This window comes from Rhinolophus sinicus, chromosome 1, assembly GCF_057876585.1.
Source record: "Rhinolophus sinicus isolate RSI-liver-muscle chromosome 1, RSI-T2T, whole genome shotgun sequence".
NCBI classification, from domain to species: domain Eukaryota; kingdom Metazoa; phylum Chordata; class Mammalia; order Chiroptera; family Rhinolophidae; genus Rhinolophus; species Rhinolophus sinicus.
In genome coordinates this window covers 132,656,763-132,681,857 of record NC_142501.1, presented here as the reverse complement: position 1 = coordinate 132,681,857, position 25,095 = coordinate 132,656,763, and the positions used below count along the sequence as shown (strand labels likewise).

Here is a 25,095-nt window from a genome sequence, read left to right as displayed (position 1 = left end):
TAATCTTGTTTCTACATATTTCCTCTAGTAAATTACTGTAAATTGCTAGTGTTCATTGATTTGACCTGGTAACGGAAACTGGCTGGCAATGGGAGCTTCCCTCTAACTTTCTGATGAACTATTTAATAATGTCACCCATTACATAAATTTGCACGAGGGTTTGAAAGTTTCATTAGCCATTGAGGACTAGGAAAATTTCTGTGTTCTTATGATCAAATATTGAATAATTAAATGTCATTCAAATATTGAATAATTAAATGTCATTCATGAGAGTAAGGTAAAAATTAAAAAAAATATGTTTTCTGCTTTTGTGTGTTTGAAAACCAGACAGCAGGCTAATAATTTCTTGCCTTTTCAGATTATTTCATTTGTGTTCTGACAGTAATGACTGCATTTTATCTGGCTGTCAGGGGTCCTTGCTGGATGGTCTTAAATTCCATTGTGCTCATTCATTGTGTTCAGCCAGAAGAATACATTAAATATCCAAAAACAATATGAAGAAGAGGAAAGGCAACACAGTTAATTCCAGTGAAAATAAAAGCTATATACTTATTCCCAGTAGAACCCTGAAACTTGTTGATAAGATGGATATTAGTAATTGCTATGATAAGCAAAATACTTATTTTTCTTCATTATACAAAAATGTGTTCATTTAGTTTATTCAGTGTTTTGCAATAGTGAGTTTATTAAAATGTGCCACGTTTTAACTGTTAATATAAAATGTTAACTTCAAAATTTAAAATAACTTTTTGTCATTATTTTAATATTAATATGTATGTTGATAATTTGCTATTTTCTAAAAGTATAGAACATTTTTATTGCATTTATTTCTAATTTCATTTTATTATAAATACACTTTTTAATATTACAGACATGCTTATAATATAAGGAATTGCAAAACAGAGGAACACAAAGCAGAAAATATACCCCTGTAATTCTACAGTATTAAATATTTAATATAATTTGTTAATATTTTGGTGTATATTGTTTGGTCTTCCTTCCATGCCTATGGTTATATATTTTAATAGCTAGATAGGTTTTAAATGCTATGAATGTAGAGTGAGTAATATGTCTCCTATATTTAAAGGTGTTTTTCAAAATTTTTAATAGAACTATTACAAATATTTTTCAACATCCATGTTGATAGGTTCTTCCTGACATCTTGTCCGTATGTTTATCTCTGTTAACAAGTGCATTCGGGCAGTGATGGTGTTTGGCCCTTGTGGCTCTCATGTTTATGAGGTTGAGGGAGATGCCACTTTAAAACCTGCTCGCAAAATGCCTGTTAAGTTCCGTCTCTCCCATCTGGTCCCTTTAGGTTGGGGAAGTTGGGATTTTGGTTAGCGATGAACCTGTCGGGGATACTTTGCCTTGATGCAGGCACAGGTGATCAAATTGCAAAAATGTCGAGGTGGTCCATGTAAAGTCAAATGCCATCTAAAATTCACACCTTGTCTATTTTTTGAGGACAGGATTAGCATCAGTGCATGTGGGGTTTTGAAGCACATGTAGTAGAGACTGAAATTACATCCTACTGGAACCTATTCATTTCCTAAAATGTTACGTAGCTTATTGAGTGGATGAACTCAGGACTAGGAGAGCAGAAAGGGAGAGAAACATTTCTGGCCTATGGGCATGTAATTGTGGTTAATGGTGAACCTTGGCTTCGCTGTCTCTTAGTCTTGACTTAGTTAATATCACTAAGCCAGAGATGCTCCAGTGTGTGTGAGAGTAACAGTTCCTATGTCATCAAATTATTATGATTAAATGAGCTAATTCATGGATGGTGCTTAGTACACTAAGTCTTAATAAACACTCGTTAGTCTTTGTTCTTGTCCTTTAGCCTCATCTTGTCATCTCTAGAAGATTAGGGTTGTGTTTCTCAAACTTGAATTTGCCTGAGACTTTCCTGGATGGTTTGCGAAAACACAGATTCCCAGGCTCCAGCCCCAGAGTTTCTGATCCAGTTGGTCTGAGCTGGGGCCCGAGTATTTGCATTTCTAACAAGTTCCCAGGTAGTGCTGAAGCTACTTGCCTGGGACTGTCCTTTGAGCACTTCTGGGTTAGGACATTTTAAGGGCAGGTGTTATGTTGAACCAGTAAAGTATATAACCTTTTCTTTTTAACCACCTGCGTGATAACATTTAAATCAGTTTTGGGGCAAACTTATTGTTATCATATAGTCCCATTTTCTGCAAGTTTTCAAATTTGAGTTGTTTTGGATTACTATAGAAATTTAAAGCTAGAGTTATCTAATTATTTTAGAGCTACAGTTGATCTCAATTTTTGAAGACTTTGATAGCGTTTAAGGATATACTTAAGATATAAGTATATCATGTCATATAAATATATAATATTCACTTAATTTTAATGAAAATTGTTTACTAAAGGTTGTTTTCCTCTCTGTGGACTCTGCGTGTATTTCTGATGGATCTAGTTCATTTGAACATGGGATTTTGTTTTTTCAGAATTTTAAAATGGGTACAATATTTAAAATAATATTAGATTGTGAGCTTTAGTTAATTTCTTTTTTAAGTTCCTTGTGAGAGATCTGTAGGAACTAAGTTCCTTTTAATGACATTATTTCTACCAGATGTTTAAAACAACTGGAATTAACAAAGTATTGTAATGAGTTGCCAGTAATCTGACATCATCGGGGAGAGTGAAGCTTCACTCATGTGATTTTCTTGATGAGTGCAAGACAGGGCAGGCACTGAATATATGGTGTTGACACTTAATTTAGCACTCCTTCCACAAAGCTATTAAGTTGACTATTGACCTTCCGATAAAATTTCCTCGTAATGCAAATGATGAAAAAAATGCGTCCTAAGATGCTAGCTGTTGCTTCTGAAATAATTCACATGCCCTGAGATCTTATTTCAGTAATAGCAAGTATATCTACTTTTCTTTCAGTATAATAAGGATTCTTTTAAATATAATGACTACAGTTTATCAGACTGTGCTTAAAAAATATTTTAAAGATAATCATTACCTTAGAACTTCATAGTCTGTTGTGTAGTCTCTCTTTCTTAGCAGTTAGAAAAGCAACTAGGAGCTTGTCTATGTTCAAGTCTTCAGCAGTCTGTTTTCCATAGTAATGGCTCTCTCTGTGAATAGGTTGCAGGTGGGAAGCTCAACAGTTTAAAAAAAAACCCAAAACTTTAAGTTGTGTTGTAGTTTGGGAAGCATGCATGGTGAATGGGAAGTAGGTTTCTGCTTGTGTTTTCCAGTTTTAGTTCCCCTCCCCCCCTTATTTTTCTTTCTGCTTATCCCTTTTTCACTTCTCTTAGGTTTTTTTTTTTTTTTTTTTGTCAGCTATAGTCTAATTCTGGCATTTTCTGATCATGTGAGTGAGAGTTGTCTTATTGTTAAGAGTTCTTGTGTGGAAACTTGTGAAGTTTAAACAAAAAAATCTGAAAACCAATGGTTTATTTACAGTGTGCATATCAGGAATTTATTACTTTCTGGTAAAAGGTTTACAAATTATCAGACTGTCCTCTCTATGTTTTTAAAATTTGTCACAAAATGCTTCATTGTCTTTCAGTTTCATAATTCTCTGCAGTGAGCAGACATAATTTTTTTTTTTTATAATTAGGAGAAGAATATTTATAACCAACTTTTAACAGCATCCACAGAGAGACTATTCTTACACTCACTTTTTAAAGTATTAGCAGACTCCACTTTAGGCTATGCATATGTGATTCACGCGTATGTAATTCCTATAGGAGGGATCACAAATGGAGTGAACTACAGGGTTGGTTACTGGCCTTTAAACTCTTGATTGTCTCCTATAACAGGGTTCTCAACATTGGTACTGATGACATTTGGGATTGGATTGTTGTCTCTTGTGTGGGACTGTCCTGTACATTGTAGGGTGCTTAGTTTCCCTGACCTGTACCAGCTAGATGTCAATAGCACCCTTCTCCATTGTGACAATGAGAAGTCTTTAGACATTGCCAGTGTTCCTTAGAGCAAAATTGCCCCTCATTGAAAACCACTGCCTTAGAGTAAGAAGTACATTTGACTTGGCCCAGTGAGCAAATGTGTCAATGTACCCGCCCCTTCCTACCCTAAACAGTCTCACTGCTTGAAATGTATGTTAATATTTTCTATTCTATTTTTGTTCCATTTGGTTATTACATATCATTTTCTTTAAAATTAGTGCAAGGATTTTTTTTTTTTCTGGATAGAGTGGCACTTAGTATTCACTTAAAATTCTATGTGTGATAAAGGTTTACTGTTCTCATCTATATGGATTTTCTTAAAGGGAGGCACACCATGGTTGAAAAACATTATTTATTCTGTGTTTCCTTTTGATGTCTTGTGCAGAGATGACTCTGAAAACTCACTGCTGTTGAGTCCCAGAACTGCCTAGTGACCCTCCTCCCTGTGATCTGACACCTGACACACCAGACAGATTGTTAATGGTGTTGTCTGAACTTGTGGTTGCCTCTGTTTAGGAGATAGAGGTTATGCTACCAGCATGAGATGGTTGTGCCATCTTGGGCTCAGGGAGTTTGTACAAGATTCACATTGAAGGTTTTCTGTGAATTCACAATTCATCTGTAGAGGATTCATAGAGTGAGAGAATTTTGTTGTCCCTTTAGGACTATAAATTGGATCTTGTGGCATAAGGCTTTTGAGTCTCCTAATGAAGATGAGAGAGATTTAAATTTTCATTTCTCTAAAGGAAGCTTGTATAAAGTTCTTTGGGAGTCTTTCCCTTCTCTTTGCATATCTGTTTCTTATGCAAATACTATGTGTGAAATATCAGTTATACTGCAGTTACGTACATGGTGAAGGTTTCTCTTAGGCAATAAATAAGAAATCTTCCAAGTGCCTTATAAATACTGTGTTATGGTTAGAAAAGACACATTAACTTCTAAAAAACCAACTTCTGAATTTTCTGTATTGTTTTGAATATGTCTTAATGGAATGTTTATTTAATTTTTTGAATGGTGGGTTTTTTGTTTTTTGTTTTGTTTTGTGTTTGTGTGTGTACTTTAAAATTTTGCCTGTATCTTCAATTAAGGTTATAAGAGCTTGAGAAAAAGTTGCTATGGTGAATATTTTTTTAGGCTTGATGTCTCTGATTTAGGAATGGAAATCTAAACCTTCGTTTTAAAAATTAGTTATTTGGAATTTTATTTTTCTCATAGAAACAATATTATAGGTAATAGATTTCAGACTCAGTCAATATAAACTTGTTTAAACCGGAAAGTAAAGGAATATGATATACATCTTTATGAATATAATGGAGTACTCATTTCCCGCCGCCTTGAGTTCTCATACTAGAGGAGGTTTAGCAGATGGTCTGGCGATTTTCCTTACCTATGTGATTTGAAATATAGTGCGTATTGAATCATACGGTGCTTTGGAGGATTCATTCATTCCTTCCGTAAATATTTACTTTGTACCTACTATGTGCAAGGCCCTGGTCTAGACCCTGGGGATGTAGCACTGATTAAAATGGGCGACAGTGCCTGCCCTCATGCATGTTAGTGGCTGGGAGCTTAACCTCTGATTGAATGCACTGGGAATAGAGTAGAAGGGTTGTTTTTCAAGCCTTCCCATGTGGCTTGTCGTCTGATGGCAACCAGAACATTGGTTTGTGAAACTTCTGCTCCATGGACTCTGGCTCCCAGATTCTACCTCTACACTATCTGTTGTGCACTGGGACACCCCTTTTAAATGACAAGATCTTAAAGGTAGTCATGAATTCATTTTTGTCTTTGTAGTTTCAAGAGAACCTACTAATTTGTACTGTTTGCCAATTTCTGTGGTGTAAATACTCCACCATGGTCTAGTTCAAGAAGCCAAGGGGACATCACTGAGTGTGGAGTTTGGAAACACTGTTACACAACACTATACAGTATTTCCACCATACGGATGCAGCAGGCATAAATAACTTCGTATATAGTAGGAGTGACATGCAATAAAGCAATTTTACGTATGTGTTACCTTTTATTTTAATGTATTTAATTGTAATTTTGCATAATTTAATTTTTAGTAATGACTATATTAACAACAGGCATTCAAGATTTCTGAAAATTGAACAATCAGCTCTCGAGAGCCAGCCCTCGTTGGCTCCAGCACACCACCGGGAGCACCATCACTGTAATACCTTGTCTGAAATCCTTGTGGCCAGGTATTGGAATCCAAATTTGTTTTACTTTAGAAAGGCAATGTGAAAGATGCATCATAATATACAACACCTTCTGTGATGTCTCAGGCAGAACTCTGTAACCAAACCATTGATATTTCTGCAGCAAAATGTGAATATTCACTAATAGGTGAGTAAATACATATTAGAAATAATTTTCCATCCGTTTAGCTTAGGTTTTGCCAGCAAATGTGCATCTTACAAACTTATGAAAAAAATGTTCCTTTCTGGAGCATTTGATTTTGAAATTGTGGATAAAGCATTGGGAAGCTTTGTTGTTGTAAATCAAGGTTTGTTATTCCAGGTGTGGAAGAACCTGTGTGTTTGCTTTCTCCATTTGAAAGAGAATAGAAACTCGGCTGCTCTTCAGCTGGGATCATAGCTGCTGTGCGGGAGAGGCATGTGGCCCTTGCTTTTGTGCAGCTCCCCATTCCAGGAAGCCTCGTCCTGTGACTCCCTTCACCCTTCCATATTCATCCCATGCTTCATTCTTTCTGCCCAGCTTCTTGCTCCCACCTCCCCCAGCGATTCACACCAGTACCTCTGACTCTTCTGCCTCCTATACAACCTCCTGTTGCTGCTCTTTCCACCCTGTGTTTGGTGTATCCTGCCAAATCCTGATGATACTGAGAGCACAAAATCTAAAATCCGGCCCCCAAGGTCACACTCCAGGAAGTAGAATGAAACTTGCAGCTTACCTCTGAAGAGCAGATTCCAGCTGTGCAAATGCGTTTCTGAAAGTGCTTGAGATACTGACATTTGTATCTTTGCGGAGCTGCTTTTTCTCTCAAGTCCTATGATTGAGACAGCTTCAGTGAAACTCTCATCACTCCTAACCCATTTCTTTGCATACCTGTTGTGTCTTGTTTATCAATGAGCATATATCTGAGGGACTTCAGCTGTTGGTAGCATCCGAAAATGAAGTCTCGTTTGAGAACAGGAGGCCAGTCTTTCCGGAGTGCCTGTACATGGTTGTTTTTCAAGCTCCACTGGGAATATTTGACACCAGGAACTCTGAATGACTGATTTCAGGGGTTTTCCATTAATACTACCTTTCAGAGGGGAAACTGAACTTATATTTTAATCACATTATATAAAAGTTTATTTAGCCTTTCTTTCTTGGTGAAAAGTATTATAAAGATTTCACAATCCTGTTGAGCAACGTTCTATTTTATTAATGTATTAACTGAGAAAGAGAGTTCACATTTTGTGAAGTGACTTTTTTCCCCTCATAATTTACCACTTGCTGAAGTGTATTTTGTTGTCTGACAGTACTGAATCAGGTCAGTTTTCAGGGGGCAGCAATTTATAAATAATGTTCTTCTTTCAAAGAAAGAGCAACAGCCTATTAATGGTTTGTTTACATGAAGTTTGCTTTTATTTCTGGCAGTTTTGGTGTTAATTCTCTAATCAGATTCGTGTTTTACATTAGACACTAGTTTGGCCAGTTTGGGGTTTCTATTTCCCTTTCTTGTAGGCTAGTATGTAAAGATGTAAGAACTATTTTTAAATGCCTCAGCAGTGGCCTTTTCTGCATTTGCCGCTGTGCCTCTTGAGTAGTTACGGTCTGTGGGGTCTCTTGTGTGTGAGAGTGATCTCATTGCCCGAGTGGTTTCCAGCTTCTCGGTCATTAAGACATTTCCAGCATTTTCTATGGTTTCAGAGATAAAACTGTTGAGGAGTGTGGTCCCCACTGCACTCGTGGTCTGGGGTGGTCTGTCCTTCAGTCTGTGATACCCCGTGTCTCCTCCGTTAGTCTTCTGGTACTTTCTTTTTACCTTTATTTACAGGGTTGTTCCTCTCACCGTTTCTTTCAATCCCTTGGTCATTCATACTGTTATGTTTTAAATTCATTATGTTCTGTCCAAGGTGTGGACTATGTTGACTTCCTCAGATGGGAGCAGGGTGACCTGCTGAGAGCACTGTGCACTCCCGGAGGGACATGTGGATCCAGAATTCAGGATTCCACAGTGGTGGTGTTTTTCTGGCACAGACAGTGTTCTAAAAAAGATCGTGAGATGTTTTCAGGGCCTTCTATAAGGAAATGTGATGATCAATGAGAAATAATGGTTCTGTATGTTATTTCCTTTATATATAATGTCCTTATATAAGTTTTAGAAAATTCAGTGGTTAAATACATAAAGAGCTTAGTTCTTCTTCTGCTTGGATCCTTGGCATGTTTATGGCATTTGAGACATTGGTACTGGGGAGAAGTACTCCTTTCATAGATTGTGGGTTGTTATTATTATTTTTTTGAAGATTTTATTGGGGAAGGGGAACAGGACTTTCATTGGGGAACAGTGTGTACTTCCAGGACTTTTTTCCAAGTCAAGTTGTTTTCCTTTCAGTCTTAGTTGTGGAGGGCGCAGCTCAGCTCCAGGTCTAGTTGCCGTTGCTAGTTGCAGGGGGCACAGGCCACCATCCCTTGTGGGAGTCGAACCGGCAACCTTGTGGTTGAGAGGATGCGCTCCAACCAACTGAGCCATCCCCGAGGCAGCTCAGCTCAAGGTGCCGTGTTCAATCTTAGTTGCAGGGTCCCACTGTCCCTTGTGGGACTTGAGGAGTTGAACCGGCAACCTTGTGGTTGAGAGCCCACTGGCCCGTGTGGGAATCAAACCGGCAGCCTTCGACGTTAGGAGCACGGAGCTGCAACCGCCTGAGCCACCGGGCCGGCACCTGAGGGGTGATTTTTAACATAGCCTTAGCTTTTCTTTAGATTTTCTTATGTTTGGTAAATTTGTGAGTCATGGTAGATTTGGAGATGTAATAACACGCAATGATTTAAATACCTTTAATATATATTTTTGTATTTGAGGAGGGGAGTAAAAACTTCAAATATTTAAAATATTATGCTATATTGAAGTCCTACTCACTGGCTCTGGTTTTTAGAACATAGGTATTAACTGTAGGTTGAGATGAATGGTGTGATTTATTAGTGAAGAATTCGGGTTGGATTATCTTTGGAACATTTCTTTCTCGGTGTAGGCTGTGAGAGGAGCTTGATTTTCTGGGTGTAAGCAAAGGGGAGAGCTTAGGGAAAGATGCCCAGAGGACTTGTAGTATATTAGCTGCTTATATTAACTTGCCTGCACTTTTCAATGGATTGCAAAACAGATATGATAAATGACATTAATTCACCATGTATTTACTGGGGCACCTTTTAGGCAGGAGCAGGGCAAGACACAAGATTAACGAAATAGACCCTTCCACAAGAAAATCAAGAGCGGTTTACACAGGGTCGGCGCGGTGGCTCAAGCGGTTAGAGCTCCGTGCTCCTAACTCCGAAGGCTGCCGGTTCGATTCCCACAAGGGCCAGTGGGTTCTCAACCACAAGGTTGCCAGTTCAATTCCTCGACTCCTGCAAGGGATGGTGGGCTCTGCCCCCTGCAACTAGCAATGGCAACTGGACCTGGAGCTGAGCTGCGCCCTCCACAACTAAGATTGAAAGGACAACAACTTGACTTGGAAAAAAGGCCTGGAAGTACACACTGTTCCCCAATAAAGTCCTGTTCCCCTTCCCCCCACCAAAAAAGAAAAATTAAAAAAAAAAAATAAAAAAGAACGGTTTACACAATCCTCATCTGTGAAGCATATTGTGAAGATGAATTTATCTGCTTGGTGTTACTTGAACAAATATTTGAGTGTATGTTTTGGACATCAGTGGACTAAAAATTCAGTTTATTCATATTCTTTTAATATCCATCCACTATTATTGAAATTATTGTGGCACTGGTGTGAAATACGTTTAAGTCCCACTTGTTGAAAAACGTGTATTGATGTAACTTTCCTTGAGAAAGTGCTAATATGCCTTCTGTGCTATTGAAATCCTACTAAGCACTGCTCCGTGATACTTTCCCTTTTCCAGTTTCTCTGAAACCGTGTTTCCTTGAGTTTACTTACATTCTTGTGTCAAGAAATTCTTCTCAAATTTCTTCAAAACTGGAATTGGAGGAAGGGAAGAGACACCTGCAGTCTCAGCTTTGTCCAGGTTTTGGTCCTGATTTCCATACTTGCTCCACATGCAGACTGGGGTACTTCTCTAAGCTCACTGCTGCCACAACCACCTGCAGGCTGCTGTTGCCCAGTTATAGTCTTTAGTCTTGCCCCAGAGACTCCCATCTTGAGTTGTCTACTGGGAATGGGATACTGGATATACGGTAGTTTTACCTCAAACTGAGCGCATCATCTTTTGTCCCAAACTTCTTTGTTTTGTGGTTGTGCTCTGCCCCACCACCCAAGCCAAAAACCTGGACACATCAGATTCATCCCCTACTTCACCCACCCACCACCTACCAAATCCTTTTAAATAATTCTCAATTCTGCATTTTAATGATTATGCATTTTAATTGTGTTTTCACTTCAATGCCTTTCCATTAGTCTAGGTCCTTATGACTTTGTTATTGGATTAACAAGCTGGGAGTGTTTACCCTTCTAGTCCTTTCTTCACACTCCTTGAAATCTTCTGCAGAGTAAATGCAAAATAAATTGCTATGCATTCAAGGGTGCCCACACTTTTTAGGATGAAGTTCATAGGGCTCAACTTAATCCCAATGCCCTTCATCTTCCTCTGTGGACAACCTCAATCCCTTGAAATTCTCTCAAGTAATGTTAGTAATAGCTAACATTTAGTGAGGACTTGCTATTTTCAGGAACTATTCTGAGCAATTTGTCATAATGAAATAAGATGACACATGCAGCAATTGTCTTCAGGACAGAGACCTGGAGTCTTGAAGAAACTGCTCAGGTTAACCTACACAACTGGTGAGCCACGTTTCTGAGCCTTAACTCGTCTTGAAACAAGTCAAGATTAGCAACCTCCTGGGAATGAAATGAGTGGAGTTCACTACAAACGACAGGGTAAAAGTGACTACCTCCTGTCAGAGGTCAGCTACGGGAGGTTTTCTGTGAGCAGTAGATGACAGGAAAGCACAGGCTTTGGCTTTCCTCAGAATATATTTTCCTAAAAATTAACTTTCCAAACTTTGTGCTCGGCAAAATCCATTAGATGGCACTGGATTTCAGAAGATTTGCATTAAATTTCATTATTAAAGAAAGCAATTTGTGAATTCAGGGAAATGTTTAACTTGTAAGTTATTTCTTTTACCTGCCAGCTTATGGGGGAGAAATGATTGACACACAATTAGTATTCATTCTGTTTGCCTTTTTGAAAAAAACACACAAAAAAACAACATTGCTAAACAGTTATACTAATGAAGAATTGTTATAAAGAATTTTATTATTTAGTTACTTTTTGAATAAACCTGCCAGTTGAGTAAAATTAGCCTAATTTAATCAGCATTGTGTTGCATATTGAAGGTAATTTAGGCTAATGTCAAGGACACTGTTATCTCTTCTTTGTCGAAGGTATTGAAATAATGAGTGTAGCAAAAAGGAGTCAGCAAATGTTTGAAGTTTTTCATCTCTGCCTCTGGGTGGATATTTAAAAGTCACACTTTTCGTTTTTGCATGCAAATTAGACTGAGAGGCATTTTGTAATGTAACATTAGCGGTATATTTTCCAAACAAATTTGTTGAACTTTGATCTTTTGCTAATAGTGGCTTGTGGTTGTCAGAATGAATAGTGACTTTTTATTGCATATCATTATAAACTGAGCTTTCATTCTGAACTTGGAGTGAGTAGAAGTAGTGGGTTTGATACATCTTCATTGGAAAATAAATCATGGTTACACAGCAAATCTCAGTTCTTCTACCTCGGTTTCCTTAGGCCACTTTTTCCTCTTCTACCGCACTAGTTCCCCCAAAGACTTAACAGAACCATCTTTTTTCTTTTGAAGCAGTTAAACTCTCTTTTTTCCTGATGATGCTTTTAGATGGAATCTCAGGTATCAGTGGGGCCTAGTTCATACTGTGAAGTCAGCAGTTACAGAGATTACTAATTCCCAAGTGAGTCCTCTATGCAAGCGGCAAGTTGCCTTGGAAACAGGGCTAGTTCTTTGAGTTGGAAAATTATCATGTCTTTAAATGCCACAGATGATGATATGTTTACCTCTGCTGCACCATCTCTAGGTCTAACATTGTGCTGCGATGTTTACTGCCTAACTACTTCCCGGTACTGGTTGATTGACTTGAGCATAGCCAGATTTTCTTTCCTTGTGCTTTTAATTTTAAACACAATTTACAAAATTTAGAACAAAGGAAGTGATCCTTCAAATTTCTATTTTAGGATGGGAAGTTTTCCACTACTGATTGCCAAAAAGAAGTATTATAGTTCACTAGATTTGACGGGCAAGAAATTTTAGTGCTGAGTCATTTGTCACATGTTCAACAGCGGAATCCATGATGGGTTGATTAGGGACAGATGCGAATGCCTGCGTTCCGTGAGATGCTCTTACGTAAGACTGATTTCTCCTTAAGTAAGGAGAAATGTGCCTGAAAGCACCTGACACAAACTCCAGCACAGAGAGCTGAGTGGTACAAGCTGGTGGGAGAACGTGGCTGCAACTTGAGGCTTAAATCAGATTCCTACCTTCCTCTCATGTAAACATTTGTATCTTGCTGGTTGCATGGTGGGAGGAAGAATTGGGGGTGGTGTATGTGTCTGGAGACAAGGTTTTCAGATCAATGGAACGGGCCCTGGCTTAATTTACCTGGCTGGCTGAGGTGGTACAAAGACTCAATAGGGCCTTTCTAACCCAGGGGCTCAGCTCTGCTTTGTGGGCTCACCAAATAGAGGCAAAAATCCAGATGCACAAGAGAGCAGGGCGTGAGTTCTTGGCTTTCGAAGACTTGGTGATCCCACCTGGTGGTAATCAATGTGCCGGGTTTCCGTGCTGAGCAATCCCAGTGGCAGCTTCTCAATCCTTAGTTCTGGGGGTCAGGTGCTGGGGAAAGTTGAGGACGGTGACCTGGACTGGGGGGGGAATGAAGGTGGTAATGGCACGTCTTTTTCGGACAGAGATGGGAATGAACACTACACTCATACTTGCTCACTAAAGGTCCAGTAACGTTATGATTGGTGCGGTGGGTTTTAGTAGTGTGCTTTTAATTACAGGTTAGAGTAAGGCCTTGAAAGGCTGTGTGTGTGTGTGTGTGTGTGTGTGGTTTTGGCTTATCTCATTAGGCCCTATTTCCTATATGATGTTGGATTTTTGATTAATAAAACTTTTCCTTTTTTCTTTAACTTAGATCCCCAATCCCCAGACTGTGGCACTTATTGAAGGGGTTGCTCTTAATCAGTGCAGCTTATTCCTGATTTTTATTCCTGAATAACTATTCCTGAATTCATATGTAGTACATATGGTCAAACTAAACTGTCTATAGGTTAAAACACTTTGTTATTAAATCCTATTTCCATATCTTACTCACTTTTGGAGAGATATGTGTTGGAAGGTTGGCAGAGTGGCAAGGTGGGGAGGGCCAGCTGCCTCTAAAATTGGAAGCCATGGAGCTGGAAGTTGAGGCTGATTTGAGGTGGAGGCCCATAGCGCACTGGGAAAGGACGCCCCGCTCGCGGGCATTCTTAGGTCAGCCAGCGGGAAAAGTGGCTAGCCTTTGTGCTTGTGGCATTTTAGAGTTTCTTTCCAAGCTTTGAGTGTTTTTTATTTATTTATTTTTCAGTGGGCAAAATATATTTAATTCTTAAAATACTGATGAAGCAAGCACAGAATTAATCTTGCACATGTAGCATTTAAAGTTTTTTCAGAGGAAAGCTTGAGATTCTCCTTCTGTAGTGAGTGAGGTTTTATTGGCATAGCTTGTATTACTACTGTTACAAAACATTGGCCCAAATATATTTTTTTTCTACTGTTTTGTTTACTTGTCCAGTAAAACAGTAGCTCTATTTAAATGTTTTTAATGTACCTTTATAGCAAGGAAGGCTCAGAGAATGACTAAAGATTTAGTATTGTCTCTCTCTCATTAAAATAATTTCAGTCATCGGAAAACTTACAATTGATTTTAAAGTTTTTTTCCATGTCAACATAATAATTAGTTATTACATCATTACATTTGATTCTGAGGTTCATATTGCTGCTTTCCCAGTTTTACCTTGGTCTCTTTGAGTGAAAGCTGCGTATCTCACGATGAAATCACAACAAATACCACCTCCGTTCATTTGGAGTCCACTTATCTATATGTGATTAGCCAATTTGGAATGATTTTGTTCTATCTTACGGTGCAGTCTTTCTTTTATTAACACCTGAGCAGTGGTGTAATGTAGTTGTAACCTCATGGATGAGTATAAATGGAACAGTGGCACATGGTCGTCGGGAAGGGGGAAGGGGGCTTACATTATATCTGACAAGTAGGTCAGCTAGCTTATGGCTATAGCATTTGCATATTTTCATCGTGCGTCGTTTGCGGTTGATGTACTGAAGGCTATTAGTTGAACATAACTCTTAAATTGGGAATCTAATTAGTCTGAGGATGAGTGGGTGATAGAGTTTGTCACCCTGAGGAGCAGCAGAATTAAATCCCAGCTCTGAAATGTAAGTATCAGGGCTGGGAACTGTCTTAGGTGAGTATATTTCACTGTGATTTCCAGATGAAATCTAGAAATTTTCCTTGAAGTGAAGAGAGGGTCGTAAAGATATATTCAAGTCCATAATATCTTTATTAGGACTTTATGTGTCCCAGTATTAACTTCTTAAAGGGTGCCATTAGCTCCTGTGGGACAGGTGACCTTTGACCATCAATAGGTGGGAGCTTATGATAGTGGTGGTCTCCTGGGTTCTTAAGGTGACAATGGGAATGTCATGCCCTCTCCTACATGATGTGTTGTTTGAGATGGCACTGGGAAAGACTTATCTCATCAAGTTCCCTTCATATGAGTAGATTATGCTAATCTGGTAACCATGCTAGTGCCTGTTTTCCTCTTATGTGTGTGCCACAGGTTTCCAGTGTACTTTATGGGAGACAAGTGAATTTTCTGTTAAAAAAGGGATGGATAAAGGGGAATAAAGGAACCTACATATAGCTTGATCTACTTTACCAGGTATTTACAAGGACATCCCTGAGTGAAAGGGCAGAAAAATGTAAAGGTACTGATATGTGTGATCCTAATTATAGAAATTCAGAGATTGACGTATGGGTAGGAAAAGTCATGTTTGGAATAATGATAGTTTAGAATTATATATTATGGAACAGCCTCACATCAGTTGTAATATAGACGTAGTTTCAGTTACTTGATTTTTATTGTTAATTTTTTAGAAACTTCTTGCACTGTGTTACAGTGCTCATATTTGGACTGCATTTTCTTTCTGTTGCATTCATTCTTTGTAGGCAGATCTTCTCATGAAATCTCCCTGCCATTGCTCAGAGATGTGTGTTACACAATGCCATCATTATTTTGTGATTCAAAAAAGCTTCACCATCAGAGTACTGTGTTGGGAAGAATATTGAAAATATGGCAGAGAGAGTTTCCCACTAGAACCACAATCAAGTGTTCTTTCTCTTCTGTGTTTCTTTGCTGATTTTATTTTGATATTGTAAACTAAATGATTCAATGGATTGTGTCTTACTCATTGATCCACTCATGTTCCTTAAGGTGAAGAAAGCGTCTTAAAGGTATCTTCAGAGTATTGTGGGTTTTAGTGTGTTTTTTCCTACGTGCTTTGGACCTTCTGCATGGCCAAAAATGTGAAGGCTTTCTGAACAATTATGTCTTTATTTCAGAGTCAGACAATTCCACATATTAGTGTTGAGAATACGAAAAGCATTCATGAGACTAATCATCATCATCTTCTTCTTCTGGAAATGTTCAGTGTGGGCATAAAGAAATTGCCAGAAACAGAAAGAAAAATTGCTCAAGGGCGATGTCAACCAAGTGGCTTCTGAAGTATGTGGAGTCTGAGCCTAGAGGTCTTGAGATGCCACTTAGACAACTTACTTGACATAAGTCACCTGCCATTTTCCTGTATGAAAACAGAATCTATAAGATCTTTTCGTTCTTTCAAAAAACTCTTCTGATGTCACTGGCATGGAATTGTTTGTAATTACCTTGGTTACCCTTATGTTCAGAAATTTTTAGGTGGTGGTATCAAAATTGTGTGAATTTGGTAAGGTGGGTTATTGCCTTTGATTAATCAAGAATGAACAGAATCCTGTTCAAAGACCTGTAGGTGGTCATAGTGTGCAGCTTCCCAGTGGGCTGTGCTGTCGATATGTTAGATGTTCTAGGAGCAGGAGGACAGGGAAAAGATAGATTTGATTTCCAATCTCAGATTCATTGTGTACTTACTTATAGTTCTGCTCTGGTCATATTAATCTGGGTTGCAGTTTTCTTTAAAATAAAATATGAAACCCTGCTCTGTTTTTAGGTTAGCAGTTAGGAGGATGTAGTGCTACTTCAAAAGAATTTCATTTTGTGGTTATTGTGATTTTGTAATTTTCTAGCAAGGCTTCACCTTGCCTTTTCCTGTTTCCCTCCTTATTATTGCGGTATGGAAGAGCTTTGCATCAGTCTTGTTGCTCTAGAAACTGACCCTTGAATTTACAAAACTATGTAGAGGTGTGAACAAACAATATGGTGAATGTTTAAAAAAATTTATTACTGTAAAAGACATATTGACATTAATCCCCCGGAAAATGCTCACCCTCGCATTGAACAAACTTATCCCTTTGTTCTTGTCACTTTATGAAGCAGTTCTGGAAGTCCTCTTTCATGAGTGTCTTTAGTTGTGCTGTCTTGGATGCCTTGATGTCCTGAATTGATGCAAACCATTTACCTTTCACGGTCATTTTGACTTTGGGGAAGAGCCAGAAGTCGCATGATGCCAGATCCAGTGAATAAGGTGGATGAGGACACACCATAATATTTTTATTTGACAGAAGTTTTTATCAGAAACAATGTGTGACATGGAGCATTGTCATGATGGAAGATGATTTACGGCACACTTTAAAACACACCTTCTCTCAACCGTAGCTCATACCCGACTGCACCAAACAAGTTGAAACTTGTCACACATTGTTTCTAAGGTTCAACGTGCCACTTCCCGTATTGAAGATCCGTGCCTTTTCATTGGATGGCACTCGGCAGCAGCATTCACTGTATGTTTTTTTTTTATCACACCTCGTATTTATCAACCTCCTCAATATAACTTAAAGTAGCTAATTGTAAATGTGTACTTGTTGTGTTCTGGAAGTGGATATAGCTTATCCCTTTACTTATCATAACAAGTCTAGGAGGGTAGACATTGGCACTATATTAATTTCCTCTTGTTGCTGTAACAAATTACTGCAAAGTAGAGGCTTAAAACACCACACATTTATTACCTTACAGTTCTGTAGGGTAGAAGTCTGGCATGGGTCTCACCAGGATAAAATCAAGTTGTGAGCAGAGCTGTGATTCTTTCTGGAGGCCCTAGGGGAGAATCCATTGCCTTCCCTTCTGGAGGCCCCCATGTTTCTTGGCTCATGGCTCCCTTTCTTCATTGCAAAATCAGCAGTCTCTCTAACTATTGTCATTCCTCTTTCTTGACACCACAGGGAAAGGTGCTCCACTTTTCCAGACTAGTGATTAGATGGGATCAGCTGATAATCCAGCGTAATCTGTCCCTTTTAATGTTCTTAACCTGCATCACATCTTCAGGTCCCTTTTGCCATGACAGGTTAGCACCCACAGGTTCTGGGGATTTGGGCATGGATGGTAATGGTCGTTATTCTGCCTACTACAACCACCATCCTCTTTTTTGAGATGAATAAAGTAAAGTGTAGAGATGGTAGAGAGGCCACTGGATTTATCAACAGCCATCCAAGAAGTAAGATCAGAGATGTTTTTGAATGTAGGTCTCTTCAATTGTGAATTCTATGCCCTTAGTCAAGTCGCTACATGCAATTGTGGGCTTTCAGCTCATCATTTTACCTATTAAAAGGGACACCCTTGATCCACGTGGTTTATAACCATTTGAGTGTGATGTTTACAAAACGGGTTTTCTGTTGGAGGGTTCTGATGTTTCAGAGAGTTAAAATGACTTGTCCTGAGGTAGGTGGGAAATGTGTTGCCGAGACTGGAGTTTATTTCTACATGGGTTATCATGAGTGTTATGCTGAATTCAGCCTGTCTTTTCGCGTGGAGACTTGAGAAATGAATGGATCAGAAGAGATTAAGTAATAATTATTGAAAGAAAAAATGACTTTCAAAAATGAATTCACTTCATGGATAGCAGTAAAGGTTCCATCTGTTAAAATAATGGATTTGAGTCATGTTTCACAAATTTAAAAGCAGACATTGCCTTTATTTTTTTGAAGGGCATGATAGAGATTTTTAATATGTGATGTTTTTGTGAAGGTCTCATTTTATTTTGCTGTGTTACTATATGCTTGTAGAGTAGATTTTCTAAAATCATATATCCTTCCCAATTTAACACAAAATTACTTCATATCTGCACCTGGCACTTAAATTTTGGTTTAAAAGAAAGCTGTAGAATTGTGTGTTATTGGCATATTGCAGATCACCAACTGTGATTCTGCCACTGAAATTCAAACAGCATTTGTTCCTGACACAGTCCAGATTTCATAATACTTGTGTTTTTAAAAAATGCTGGAGATAATTATTGAACGTAATATACATGTAGAAGTTCTTCCATCATGTGTGGCATTTAAAGACTTATTCTTTATAATTTTCAATCTTTATTTTCAGTTTGTAGAAAGGACATGATTCTTGAGAAGAACATATCTTAGTGAAAAGTTAATAACAAATCTTAATTTCATTTGCTTCCATTTAAAATGCGCCAAAATAGCAAAACTTAGTATCTTCAAAATGCTTCTTGTAAGTCACACATCTTGTGAGAAGTCTGATGATATTAAAAATCAAGTACAGAAATTCGAAATCTTGATAAAGATCTTGTAATGGATATTGTTAGGCTTACCAGGGTTACCAAGGTACCTGCACTTTTAGTTTATTTCCCAAATTGAAAAGTATTGGAGGGATGAACAGTCTAGTGCAGGGTTGTCAAACTATGGCCCATGGGCCAAATTTCACCCACCGCATGCTGTATAAGTAATAATTTGTTAACATCGTCATGCTGATTTATTTGTGTATTATCTATGGCTGCTTTTATGCTACAAGAGCTGAGTCAAATAGAGACTATGTGGATCGCACAGCTCCATAAATATTTGCTATCTGGCTCTTTTCAGAAAAAGTTTGCTGACTCCTCATGTGGCAGAATGTCTGTGTGACTAATACAGGGAGACGCTTATCAGTCAATGGTCAGATACACAGGCTGCTTTTATTAGTGTATATGGAAACTTCAGTGTATACATACAAACATCTTTCCATCTTTTTTTTTATAACTGCTAAGGATTTCTTTTCCCACTTAGGTTGCTTATTATAGTGTCGAGTGGTCCAACTATTTATTCATCCTACTTCAGTTTCTTCCGACCACTTATCCTCCCTCCAGATTGTTTCATCAGCTCATTATATATGATGCCACAGCAGGGTTCTGAGCTTCCTGTTTGTCTACACGTCTCCATGACCTTAGGATGCTTTTCTTTTTTGCCTTATGAATTGATGTTCTTGGAAATAGCATTTGTTCAAAATGACAGCACTTTCTATAAAATGAGGATTTTAGTTATAAATATTTCTCATATTCTGTACATTTATCTGACTGTCCTTTTTCAGCTGATAGGAGTATTGGCACTGAGAAAGCTTGAAATGGAGACAGAAGATGCAGTTTTTGTACAGTCATGATTCTGTTCTTGGAATGCTAAGTTTAACTTGCTAGATGTAGGATTGTAGGGTGAATGACCAAGTGGAATTGTTCCTTAGGACTTTATTACTCTTTATTATTCTTTGAGATTTTAAAGAGGGGCTGCCTGTTTAGTTATAAGAAGAAATAGATTGAATTTTAATTTTATGATACTTTGTAATGCTGTATTATAAAATTAAAAATTTTTAAATGTTTGAAATAATTTTATACTTAAGAAAAGTTGCAAAAATAGTACAGAGTGTTTCCATATATCCTTCATCTATATCTAATATTAACACTGGCAGAACCATAGTACAATTATCAAAGGTAGGAAACTAATAACATTGAGTCATTGCTATTAACTAATCTACAGATCTCATTTGAATTTTGCCTCTTTCCCACTAGTGTCCTTTCTTTTAAGCCCAGGATCCAGTCAAGGTCCTCACAATGCATGTAGTTCCTATTTCTCCTCAGTCTCCTCCAATTTACACAATTTCATCAGTCTTTCTTTTACTTTCATGACCTTGATAGTTTTAAAGAGGATGAGTTATTTTATAGAATGTCCCTCAATTTGGATTTGTCTGATGTTTCCTCATAATTAGATCAAAGTTATTCAGTTTTGGCAGGCATACCACAGAAGAAAGGTTGTATACTTCTCAGTGCATTTTTATCAGAGGGTGTTCATAATATCTTATTATTGATGATGTTAACCTTGGTAAAGTGGTGTCTGCCAAGTTTCTCCACTGCAAAGATACTTTTTTTTTCTCTTTAATCAAAAAGTATTTTATGAGGAGATACTTTGAGATACGCAAATATCCTGTTTCTCATCATATGCCCACCCATTAATTTTGTAGCTCTTGCCAGCAGCAGTTATTACTGTGGAGGTTGCCTAATGATGCTTTCTGTTTTCATCATTCCTTCTGTATTAATTGGAATGCTTCAATAAGGAAGTGCTGTCCATTCTCTACCATTTATTTATTTCTTCAATTATTTATTTATATCTTTATGGGCACATAGATATTTAGTTTATTTCCAGGTTATAATTCAGTAACATCATTATTTACTTGTTTACAAGTTGTCTCAGCTTTGGCTGTTGGGAGTTCCTTCAGGTCAGCACCTGATTCCCTTTGATGTGCCTCCATCATTTTTGAGTGCATCACAAGGTGTTCTAGGCTTGTCATGTTTTTTTATCAGCTCTCAACCTGAAGTTATGTTTCTAAGGAGTCCTAGTTCATTTATTGGAGAATTATATTAGAAACCAAGATCTGGGCACTTCTGTTCATTGGTACTAGGTGTCATTGCTTTTAGGACCTCTCTGTGGACATAGCTAAGAAATATATGTTTGTATACTACACATGCATTAACATCCATCTATACCTACCTACCTGCCTATAAAAACCATGAGTTCATATTGATGCCTCCAATACTTATCTAATACCACAGAATTTTTTTTCTTACTTGTAACTTCTGTTTCTGACCCTTATTATCTCTATATAGAGAATTTTGACCCTTATTATCTTCATTATCCCAGATATTTTTCTTTTCCATTTATTCCTGGTCCGTGGGTGGTGGTGGTGGTGTCATGGTAGTAGTAGTAGGGTGAGAATTTCTAAACTATACACTTGTGAGAAAGAAATACCAAATAGAATATTGCTTTGACAGTAATTTTTGTCTTTACCCTTACATTAAACAGTGAAAAAAGTTTTCCAAAGTCACTTGAAAAAAGTTCTTTTCTTCCCTAGCCCCTTCAGTTGGTTGTATTTTTCACTTGTAACACAGTTAGGTTTAGTTGTGTTCCATTTTAGATTCTTCCACCCTACCCTATCCTGGTTGATTTCAATTACTTATTTCTATTTTAGGTATTTGAATTATTATTATGGTTCTAAGCGTTAGTCGCAGAAAAATATATTCAGAAAAATGTCACTGCTCCATTATCTCCGTTATTTGTTTCCATTCTCTCTGTCTTTCAATCCTATTCCTAATAACTCCTTGTAGGCATCCAGTCTCATTAGTTATCTTTCGTATGTTTCTTTTGCACAGATGAGCTGATACATGTGTAGTTTTTAATATCCCCTTCTTCCTATATGAAGGGTACCTTATACTTTTGCTATATATACTATATATCATATATAAATATGTATTATATATACACAAATGCATTTTTATTTTCCACTTAATATATCATTTACAAAAAGATTTACATCAACCCCATCTCCTTTAGCATTCTGAGATTAAAAAAACATTATTTTTTTCACCTGTAGAATTTTAGATAGGAAATGCACAACTTAGAACTATAAAAGTAAAGCATCAAAATTCAGGGAAAGACTATTTCATGAAGTTTTACTACCTAAAACATAATATTCCTAGGTGCATAAATATCAATATTGTTTTTCTGTAGATGTAAGTCAAATGTGGTGTGAAGTTTTTGGTAGTAATTTTAAATGCCTTTGTTTATAAATACAAATTCACCTTTTGTTTCTAGCTGGTAGCAGTGTTTGATGAGCAGGATCCACATCATGGAGGTGATGGCACCAGTGCCAGCTCCACAGGCACCCAGAGTCCAGAGATATTTGGCAGTGAGCTTGGAACGAACAATGTTTCAGCGTTTCAGCCTTATCAAGCAACAAGTGAAATTGAGGTCACACCTTCAGTCCTTCGTGCAAGTAAGTGAAAGCTCTGTCTTCTCTGCACGTTTCATCTTAATTTACAAGGATGCCAGCTTTTATTATCCAGCCATGCTCTTGTGAATGGAATTCATTATCTATTTCTATCAAAAATTGATTAAGTTTAGAACCTGGGCCAATGTCTTTTGCAAAAGAGGTCGACAAGATTCTTTACATTTTAATAGATTGGGCTTACTTTATTTCAGACTGGTGGAGTTTTAATTGCTCACTAAAGGTAAATAAGATAAGAGTTAAAGTTAGATTACCTGAATTCTCTTTAGTATATACTTCATCTGAATGCTAGAACAAGTCGAAATTAACCAGAGAGCTTCATATTGAAATAAAACATAGCATGTTTGATTGCCAGTCAACTTGGTTAAAACCATTACTTGAACTTTATATGAAGAGCAGGAGAAGAGACCTCAGGGCCATAGTTATCTTCAGGGGTCAGGAAGAGCTTTTGTTGGAATGCTCTCTGAAGGAAGGAAAGTGTAGGACACGGAGAGTTTATATTAGGAACCCGAGCATCCAGGGGACTCACGTTCCAGTACGCTTGCTCGAAGAATTCTATCAGCCATTCCTAGAAGGTTTACTCAGAAAAATGAGCACCTTTGCTGGAAATCATACTTAGTTTTCTTTAAATTGTATAATCTTAAAAGTGAGCAGCTGTTAAGAGTAAGAAGGTCCATTTCAAGAGCTTTGTAAGTTAAAAATCGTTTGTCTTTTAGGCACATCTATTCAGAAACATTTAAATTTCTCAAGTAGAAAATTTAGTCTTGTGTCGTTTTACTGGTAGTCTTAAGTAGGTCTTAATACATGTAGATAGCGAATAATATAGAATAATATATCTATAAAATGTAAAATAATATATAGACGATAGGTAGATAATATTTAGAATATATAGTTTCTTTTTCTAAAATGCACCCTTATTCCTCCTTTTACATTGGTCGCAATCTGTAGCATTTTGGCAATTTGCTTTTAGATGTTCGTAAACTCCTTCTGCTTCCCCTGTCCCTTGAAGATATATGTGAGGAGAGCAAGGACAGAACACCAGTTTAGCTGTTAACAAACTGACGCTCCATCAGAAACCACAGGAAAAGTTTTCCATGTAGAGATATAGAGAATGGAGGAGGCACGCTGCACGGTGGGCTGTGTAAGCGATGCCCTAGAGGATCATGGATGGATGCAGGCCCGTGGTAACCCTCCCTACAATTGCTCTCTGTCATCTGGACAAGGCACGATTATAAGCGAGAACCAGGTACAATGAGAAAATGTTTCCAAGGAACATTATAGGTGTTTTAGGTAAACATTTCCTTATACCCAGAAGATTTAGCTTTGCTTGTGCACATGTACAAACAAATATATTTTAAAGTAATTTTGTAGCAATAACATTTGATTACTACATGGATATGCTTTTTAAAAATCTTATGTTGGATTCACTTTGGGCCCAGTTTTTCAAAAGGTGAAGTGTGTACTGTGTATCGTATACAAGGTAATATGTAAGTGGTATACAGGTTATTTTCTTTTGTTATATACTAGGTCATTAAGTCCATGCTTTAATGATTGGAATAAGCTTGTGTATAAAAAGTGAATTGCCTTTGAGTTAAACAAGAATTTAATTAAATAATAGTACAGATATTCAGGTGCCTGATGTTTGGAATTTAGTGTCTTTATGTGAGTAATTATATGCTAATATATATAATTAAACAGAGCTTTTTGTTACTGTTGCAGCTTTTTATTCATGTATTTTATAACGCAAGATGCACTTTTAATTTAGCTGTGCCTTAAAGTGTTGGAGGAAAGCTCCATCCTGTCTTAACAGTAGGAAGAATTTGAATGGCATGCTTCCCATCAATTTTAACCTTTCGATTCCCCCAGACTCAACAAAAATTCTAAACACCACCACCCACATTTGGCTGGCCCTATATATTAAAATTTAATTGTTGTTTTCAACCTCAAATATCTCCTTTTACCTTGATTTTATTAAGAAAAGGATGTTATAATTGAAGCATACATGCACACTGTCTTCCAGCCACCTGTGGGAAAATACACAAGTCTTATTTTTTTGCCCTGATTTTTATATGCTAAAATTATTTAGATATATGTGAGGCATCAGGTAAGTGCATGTTAAGCATCTACTAAATACAATGTTTAGTGACAATATAATTGTTACTCATTCTGTAGGAGTCATCAGTATATTAAGATGATTTTTCATATTGTATTAATACTGCTCATTCAAACATAAAACAACATTGATCTATGCTGGCCAGGCATTGTGCTGGGTGACAAGAATCCAGAGTTGAGTTGAAATAAGGCTTAGACCTTGTCATCCAGGCGTTTATGTGTAGTGGTCTTCCTTATTTACATATGTGGAAATAAAGATGCCAACAATATGCAGAGCTTTGCTTAGTTGAGGGATAATCAGCTCTAATCGGGCACGGTTAGTAAAGGATTTTAGATAAATAAACTCCTGATTTTTGTTTTGAAGAAAGAATGTGATAACTTTCCCATGTTTTCCAAGTATTCCTATGAATGAATTCACTCATGTCCTTTGTTCCATAAAGAATTGATGGAAACTGAGAAAAATACTCATATACAACTCCCCCCCCCCATTAAAACAGTG

General features: G+C 37.4%; 1 protein-coding gene across 17 annotated transcripts in view; it reads left to right on the top strand.

The window, feature by feature from the left end:
- Window positions 1-25,095, top strand: part of PARD3 (par-3 family cell polarity regulator) — a 613,392-nt gene that overhangs the window by 216,693 nt on the left and 371,604 nt on the right. For all 17 annotated transcript variants that reach the window (XM_074324700.2, XM_074324705.2, XM_074324703.2 and 14 more), the window contains one exon: window positions 22,292-22,472. In XM_074324700.2, the coding sequence (XP_074180801.2) occupies window positions 22,292-22,472 (181 nt within the window). Of the gene's footprint in view, window positions 1-22,291; window positions 22,473-25,095 lie in introns of those variants that run through there.